This window comes from Lactuca sativa, chromosome 7 (genome assembly GCF_002870075.4).
Source record: "Lactuca sativa cultivar Salinas chromosome 7, Lsat_Salinas_v11, whole genome shotgun sequence".
NCBI lineage: Eukaryota > Viridiplantae > Streptophyta > Magnoliopsida > Asterales > Asteraceae > Lactuca > Lactuca sativa.
In genome coordinates, this window is record NC_056629.2 from 133,198,302 (window position 1) to 133,207,522 (window position 9,221).

General features: G+C 30.5%; 1 protein-coding gene across 1 annotated transcript; it reads right to left on the reverse strand.

Annotated features, from left to right (window-relative positions):
- Positions 1-340: 340 nt before the first annotated feature.
- LOC111890877 (protein NRT1/ PTR FAMILY 4.3) lies at positions 341-3,767 on the reverse strand. Its single transcript, XM_023886954.3, has 5 exons — positions 3,385-3,767; positions 3,036-3,253; positions 2,433-2,870; positions 1,786-1,895; positions 341-1,405 (listed from the first exon to the last, which is right to left on the reverse strand). The coding sequence occupies exons 1-5, from the start codon at positions 3,506-3,508 to the stop codon at positions 502-504; spliced, it is 1,794 nt and encodes a 597-aa protein (XP_023742722.1). The 5' UTR covers positions 3,509-3,767; the 3' UTR covers positions 341-501.
- Positions 3,768-9,221: the final 5,454 nt, after the last annotated feature.

Sequence of the window (9,221 nt, forward strand, 5' to 3'; positions counted from 1 at the left end):
TCATATTTTTTTATTTTATTTTATTTTTTTAATTGCAAAGGGTTTTCCACTGTATTTTTATCGACATGCTTTTCCTTGGGTTGAGTTTAATTTTGTGTAAGACCCATAAGGAACGGGCCCACCTTCCTCCCATTCATGTAAATAAAAGTAATGCCACTAAAGCCACTTGAGTTGTTCCCTTTGTGGCGCACAAAAGAATGTGATCAGACCTTTTCACAAGCAAAGAATGTTATATGGAGAATGCAATGAATCTTCCGAATTAGGGATGATTCCAAAATGCTTATCAGATTCTTGCTATACCGATCCCTTGCAAACTTCGTGACAAAAAAGAAACTAAATGTTTAAATCTAAAGAAACTAAGCGTCAGAAAGTTTAAATTGCTTTCCCTTAAAGATCTATACAAAGAAACTAAGTGTCAATAAGTACTTTTACATTTTTATTTCATAAAAAACTTAAATACTTGACTTTCTAATATACATCATGTCATGCTGATATCATACTTCAATGAATATTGTCATCTCCAACTACTTTAGCAGGACCGAAGTTATTGTGAAAGCCTTCTTCGATGGAGTTATGGTGTGCTTTGCCTGAAGGAGAACGATTACATGAATTATTATACCATCTTGCCCAGAAGATATAGTTTACAAAGTTGATCAAACTTAGTCCTGCTAACAGCCAATAGAAAAGGTCTAATCTGCCCTTATTTAGATCAACACCTCCGAGCCAACCACCATCATCCATTGATCTCGAAGTAATCTTATTTATCAAAGAAACAAGAACTGAACTTAGATAAAATCCAAAGGAGTACGAACAGTATGTCATAGCAGTTAAGAAAGACTGCATCCCTTTCAATGACTGTTTGTAAAAGAACTCGATCAACCCCACAGCTGTAAACATCTCAGATAATCCAAAGATTAAGAATTGTGGGGTTATCCAGAAAATAGATAACGTTTGACCAGAGTTCAAAAACGTATCTCTTCTCTTCTTCTCCGTTAGTGCAGCTGAAACCATTGAAAAAGTCGCAACAAATAAACCCACTCCAATGCGCTGTAAGGGGGTGATTCCAGAATCATTTCCAGTGATTTTTCGAGCAAAAGGGACGAAAAAATAGTCATATAAGGGGACTATAAAGATTAGCAAGATGTAAGGGATGGCTTGGAGTGACGCTGGTGGGATGTGGAAGGATTTTGTGAGTTGGTTGTTCATAATACTTCCTTGTGAGACTGAGAATGTTTGGAGTTGTGCTAAAATGGTGTTGAAGACAATGGTGCTAGCAAATATGGGGATGATTGAGATTAGTATCTTCACTTGTTCAACTTGGTTTACATTGCACAGCCTCCATGGACTTTCCTTTGTATTATTGGTGTTCCCTTCTTGTCTCCTTATGCAAGCTTTGTCTAAGAAGCTGAAATTAAGTAATCGTTTTTGACTAATCAGGAAATTATTGAGATTAAAAACCATAATTAATAAATCAAGATGATTAATGGGAAATATATAAGCCCATGGTTTGGTAGATTTTCTTGTTCATACACCCTCATTGTGGGTCCACGACGCTTGTCAATTGCTATAATATTATTATTTATATATATGAGCTCGTACTCATGATCTTGTACTTTGGTTCTTTTATTGTGAATAAACATCTGCGATTCCCTCTTCAAGTTCAATCAATGAGTTAATTGCATGGATTTACTCAATTAACTTGCAACTTGCAATTATATTTCATGAGTATTCATATAATATGATTAACGAATAATCTCAATATTATTATATTTATATTTATATTACCTGAAACGATCAGTAATTGGGCTCTCATTTGACATTGTAAAATGGCTTTCAAGCATGTGTGGAGTAGACGGAGGCACTTGACTCCTCTTAAAAAATGCGGCAACAAATACCTGCGTATAGGAAAAAAACCAAATTTGGGGTGAGGATTAATTTTTCTACTTAAGAAATACCGTATAAGTAGCAAAATAAGTAACTTTTTAGATTAAAGCCAGAACATTAATGCAAACAAGTTTGCATGCATTAGCATGACAAAGCAATAAATAAAGTATGTAAAGAATCTTCGAGTGTTTATATAATAATTAATTTTCAATTTGGAATATAAATCTATGAAATTATTTAACTAAGGTCCACCGGAGTGGTCCCTATATATTGTGAATGTGGAAGAAAATTTTGTTTTTTTAGAAGAACTATTGATCACGCCAAATACTAATATTCAAATACATATGGTGGAAAGTAAATTTCTCAAAAGAATAAAGCAGGATATATACACTCAGAACACGATATATATATATATATATATATATATCCGTTTTTAGAAAGATGTTTTACGACAAATGTGAGACAGTATGACATTAATTTTTAAATGTCATACGTGTATCATGCACCATCTTTTAAAGAATCAATTATAAGGATTTAAATGCTCTTACTTGTGCTATAGGTGCTAAAATGCTTCCTTGTGGAGGCTTGTTCCTATAATATAGGGTACCAGAAACCAAACATATCAAGCCCATTGCCATAACGATGGCAGACACCCCAAACCCAATATCCATACCCGAATGGGTTTGGATCCACACAAGTAGGGTGAGAGCAATAAGTTCACCAAGGGAAAAGGCAAAGTACGCAGCATTAAAGTAGGTTGATAGCTTCTTTGACTGTTTTGAGTCGCTCTTGTTGAATTGATCACCACCATGAGTCAACATGTTTGGCTTCACACACCCACTTCCTAAAGCCACCAAGTAGAGTGCTACAAAGAATATTAATGCCTCCACTCCTTTGGCCTCAATGCATCGATCTCCATTGAGCATGTTGCAGGGTGGTGGTTTCAGCTGAGGGAGATGGGCTTGAACTGATAAGAGTATGAAACCCTACAAAGTCAAACAGAAAAGAGTATACATAGCATGAGAATGAGACAAAACATGCAGGCTCCTGTCTGCAATGTTGACTATTTATGTGTATTAATTTAATTGATTATTCTCATGGTCCTCTCATATAAAAACTAAATAATTAAAAGCGAAAAGGATTGAACTTACCGAAAGTTCGATAAAGCCAAAGACTAGCATGCTCCAGAAGCAACCCAGATATGAATCAGATAGGTATCCACCAAAGAGGGTGAGAAGGAACACAGTACCGATGAAGTTTGTGACTATGTTTGCTGCTTTTGACAGCGAATAGTGCATCTCATTTGTCACATATGTTATAAGGTTATTACCAACTGCAGCTATAGCCATTATCTCAAATGCTTGAACTCCTGCAAAAGTATCGATAGAATCTATATCTCAGGAGATGATAATAGTAACTGTAAGCCAAAAAGAACGTCCGGAGAGAAACTGTGAGAGAGAGAGAGAGAGAGAGAGAGAGAGAGAGAGAGTGTGTACGGACCAAGAACAAATGCAGCTGCTCGCATACCCCCATGTTTGATGGGATTCGAGGGTCTCCCTTTCCAATCAACTGTTGGCTCTTCGGAAAAAATATCTCGTTTTTGATCGTGGGTTCTTGAGTCCATGTGTGTGTGAGTTATGTTTCGATATGGCTTATGTGATTTGAGAGCTAAAGAGGGAGATTAGTTTCTGAAGTAACGAAATCGGAAGGCTGTAATTAGAGCTCTCTTCGCATAGACATGTTAATTGAAATAAGAATGATAATTGTAAGTGTGTGGGTGCTTGCGAACTCTAAGCTGAATGTATATATATAGCAAGTTGGCCTCCATCTTCCCCTCAATTTTATATAAAACTATATATTCCCACTATGTGCCATATTCATTTCATGTGTGTGGATGTGTGTACATGTGTGGGAGAAAAAATACAACAAGAACTAATAAGCAAAAAAAAAAAAAAAAAACTTCAGCATATACCTACCGGTATAATTGTAACCCTACGTCTGTTTGACTTATCCGTAGATCGTAACATGGTGTGGGCTAACTTTTTTTACGCTCCCATTGCTGGTCAAACATTATACATTTTTTAACAGCAAAAACCAAAATTTTCTTTGAAACGGCAACTGCAATTTTATAAATAAAACATCCCACTAGCAAGAGCTACTACACCCAGATGCATATCGACTGTAGATAAAGAGAAGAAAAGTCTCATAAATAGAAAAGATGAACATTTTCGACCACGCGAGATTTCCGTCAAAACTCCATCCAAATGGGGTTTCGAATATCCATGGGAAAAATCTCATTGGAATTATTTGCGACGGTTCAAAACGAACTTTCCGTCAATAATTATTGATGGATTTCGGACGGTCTTATTTACCAACCGATTTCTTACAGAAAAGTCTGTCACTAAGTACATGACTTCATCAATCCACGGTTTGTTTGTTTGTTTCTTCTCCTCATTTTTATGAGTTGAGTTTTCATTTCTGCTTGACAAAGTGGTTTCGGGGTGGTTGCAAAAACAAACATGGACTTGGTGAACAACAAGCCACAACCTCGGCCAAACTCGGTGGTGTTTAGCCGATGAGAAAGAGGGTAAGGTTTTCCGACTTTCAAAAAACATTATATATATATATATATATATATATATATATATATATATATATATATATATATATATATATATATATATATATATATATATATATATATATATATATATATAGGGAAAAGTGAATATACTCTTAAGGGTATATAAACTTAGGTACCCGAACAAACCATAATACGTCGTTTTGTTTCATATATTCATTATAATGTTCTTAAACTTCAACCCTAAGTTGATTTACTTTCAAGATATTCGAAATTTCCGTATTATCTTTCTCTTACATCACATTTTTTGCCGAACACCTATTAGGCTATATATATTGTAGATGAAAATGAAAATTATGTAAGAGAAAGATAAATGTTTAATTTATAAAAATCTTGGAAGTAAATCAAGTTAGAAGTTAAATTATATGAACATTATACAATTAGAATGTATTATAAAAATCTTGGAAGTAAATCTAAGCTTATATACCCTTAAGGGTATATTCACTTTTCCCATATATATATATATATATATATATATATATATATATATATATATATATATATATATATATATATATATATATATATATATATATATATATATATATATATATATATATATATGGAAAAGTTCAATAGAAAACCATAATTATTGGTTTTTCAAGGAACCAAATCTTTTTTTCAATTTCTAGAGCTTATTCTTTATCGAAAAAAATCTAAAAATATCTAAATTCATATATTAACATTGTGAATGTGAAAAATATTTTTCGGATTCACATTGTGAATTTGACGTAAAAAAAATCGAATTTGATATCATTGGAAAAAGGATAAAAAGTTATTAATTTCTGTATTTTTAGTTTTTTTTATAAAAAAAATAAGTTCTAAAACTTGAAAAAAAGATTGGTTCCTTGGTTAGTTAAGGTTCTCTATTGAACCTCACCTATATATATATATATATATATATATATATATATATATATATATATATATATATATGTATATATATATATATATATATATATATATATATATATATAGAAAAGTTCAATAGAAAACCATAATTATTGGTTTTTCAAGGAACCAAATCTTTTTTTTTTTAATTTCTAGAGCTTATTCTTTATCGAAAAAAAATCTAAAAATATCTAAATTCATATATTAACATTGTGAATGTGAAAAATATTTTTCGGATTCACATTGTGAATTTGATGTAAAAAAAAATCGAATTTGATATCATTGGAAAAAGGATAAAAAGTTATTAATTTCTGTATTTTTAGTTTTTTTTTTATAAAAAAAATAAGTTCTAAAACTTGAAAAAAAGATTGGTTCCTTGGTTAGTTAAGGTTCTCTATTGAACCTCACCTATATATATATATATATATATATATATATATATATATATATATATATATATATATATATATATATATATATAGGGTTAGGTTAATGTGAGACAGTCTAATTTTGTAAGACCGAGAGATGCAAATCTAGTCACTCATTTAGTAGATAAAATAAAAACATTTTTAAAATGTAAAATAATTGAAATTTTTTGAAATTTTTTTTCCAATATTAGTTTCGGAATATCTATTTTCCAAAAAAAATGTCAAAAAAATACATTTTTTACATATTTTAGTAGAATATTTAGAATATTCTACATATCTGGCAAATCTACAAATTTATCACTTCTTATCATTTTTTTCATCTTCAAAAGTTTCCACAAATTCTTTCAAATCTACAAGAAAATAAAAAAAAAATGATTAATGCAAGAACACTCACAAAAATGCATATGTATATATCATGTAAGATTCACATTCGATTATATAATGTCATATTCACATGTGAATGTATCTTTTAAAATTCAAATGTGAAATTCATAAGAAAATAAAAACGAAGAATACTCACACAAAATACATGTGTGCATATAGGTGTAATTCATATGTGATTAACTCGTGACTTACATATATATTACATGTGATTCATATGTGAATCACATGTGATTTATATGTGAATCACATTTAATTCATATTTGATTCACTTGTGAATTACATGTGATTCATATGTGAATTACATGTGATTTATATGTGAATCACATGTTCGCTTGTGAATTACATGTGATTCATATGTGAATTACATGTTATTTATACGTGAATCATATGTGATTTATATGTAAATCACATGTAATTCATACGTGATTCACTTGTGAATTACATGAGATTTATATGTGAATCATATGTGATTTATATGTGAATCACATGTAATTCATATGTGATTCGCTTGTGAATTACATGTTATTCATATGTAAATTACATGTGATTTATATGTGAATAACATGTGATTTATATGTGAATCACATATAATTTATATGTGATTGATATGTAAATTACATATAATTCATATGTGAATTATATGTGATTTTTATCAATCAGACACGTAATGTAACTAATTGTCTAGGTTACTGTAAAAGAATTACATGTGATTCAAGAACAATAATTAATCAATAAAAAAGGAACGATTTTTAGTAACTTTTTTTAATTCTTTTTTAGGAAATGAAATTTTTTAGTCAACTTGAAAATTACTTGCGTTTTGGCTTTGAATCATAAATAGCTAATAGTTAAAGACGTAAAGATACTTTAGACATACATATTTGGTCTGTAATTTGCAATCACAAAATAAACAAAGTGTAGCTAGTTGTACATGTGCCTTCTGGGATGGTGTAATCGAACATCATATAGCTGTCTGTGATAATATTTCCAACTATGTGAATGTTTTCCGTTGGAAAACTATCATTCCTGCTCAAGATACGAGTAAACTCAAGAAATAACAACATAATTTTGTTCATTTGTTTACTTTATATTTGAAAAACAAATTGAAATGGTAAGAAATAGGGCATCAATAAAAGTAAAATGTGTGATTAGGAGGTGAAGTGATCAATCATCATTAAGTTGTGTTCTTATTGAAGGTTATCAACCTTTTTTTGCCTATAGTAAACGACTAAACTTTCAAGATTTATTATGTTTGTAGTTCTTTATTAACCTTTTTTGTCCACAAGTATATTTGAATTTTTCAAGTTTGGTCCTGATAAATATTTTCTTGCAATTTTAGTTTTTGTAACATTTTTGGTCCACGTACCGGTAAAATGTCGACCTTTATCCCCTGAGTAAAGCTGATTTTTCAATTTTGGTACAAAAAATAAAGTCTTAGTATTTGGAATTAGGTACCATATTTGCAAAAACCAACTATATTCAAAGATCAAATGTGTAACTTTCTCTAAGGAAAATGAATTTACCTGCTAAAAGAGTACGGTTATCAAAAGAGTGTGACTCAGCACTTTCCTAGTTTTCATAATCCAAACAATAATAACATCATCCTGCAATATATTAAAAAAATGTGGTTATAACTTATAATTACAAATAAACTTAAAGCAGTTTCTAAACACCAATAATAATAATAATTACAAAATCTTCAAGGTATCATTGGATAACTTGTCAATTGGTGTCACTTCTTTAACCAACTTTCAGAATATATAATGAATTAAATGAAACTTGTTTTGATAATATAACGTCTATAGACCTTCTATCAAATACACAACTTTTTGAATTCCACCTTACTGTACATATAAACTCTTAAAGTATGTGTATGACTTCATTTGGAATTTTTTTAGAACATTCATATTTCATACATCCCTTTTTAACTCAAAACACAAACTAGGCATAAAAGTATCAGCTTTCAAGTTGAATGTAGAAATCTTATTTTGTCCGAATACCAGATTCCTTCCTTGTTTTAAATTTCTTATCACTTTAACTAATCCATAATCATTTCTGTTTTCAATTTGATAACTTTAAGGATTTGCAAAGTTCACCATTTGAACTTCTTGAAACATCAACTTGAACTGAATGGTCAATCACAAGGTCTACTGGCACCTGGGAAATACGAAGATATGAAATGATTAAAAGCTATTGATGCTTTAAAAAAATATGTGAATGAGATTTTTAGAATATTACTTACCAATGGGTTGATCTTCTTGGAGTCACCACTAAGTATCTTCATAGAATCTCATATAGAAACAAGGTTAACTACAAATAGAACTCCGATAAAATCCTAAGAAAATATCATGGATTATTAGAAGTGAAAAATGGAATGCAAAGTTGTATACTTGTATTAAGCCAATCTACCTTAAAATTAAAGCAAAGGAACTAAATCTGGTTCAAGACTTTCATCGAGCAACTTGTGTGCACTTCAGAAAACCTGACACTTTAAATACAAATTGACTATATTTTCACCAGAAAGGTCCATGTTAAAGAGAACAATAATACTCATAAGGCAACACATGAAGGAAAAGAGCACTAGAGTTTTATATTTTCACGAAAATGTTCTTCTTAATAAGAAAACTTCTAAACTCTAAGTAATTTCAATATTACATATTGTATTGAATCTGATAACTAAATCAGCATACGAACAAGCATATAGATTGTCAACTTAATTTTGGTAATGCAGAAAAGCAAAAGTGACGTCTGATCTAAAAACCGAAGAAATGTTGAAAATAAAAACCTCTATTTAGCAACTTCTAGTGGAGGAAAATTTAGACCGATATCGAGAGTTAGGGATAGTCTGATAGGCTAAGGTCAAGTGCTTCAGGCGTAAGTATAGCGATCGAGACTAGATGCACTTTTCATATTCTTTGCACTTTGAATTCTTGATCGACAAAGGATCTTCTTCTCCGTTCATGTCTTCAATCCACATAGGAGGCCGAGATGAAGTC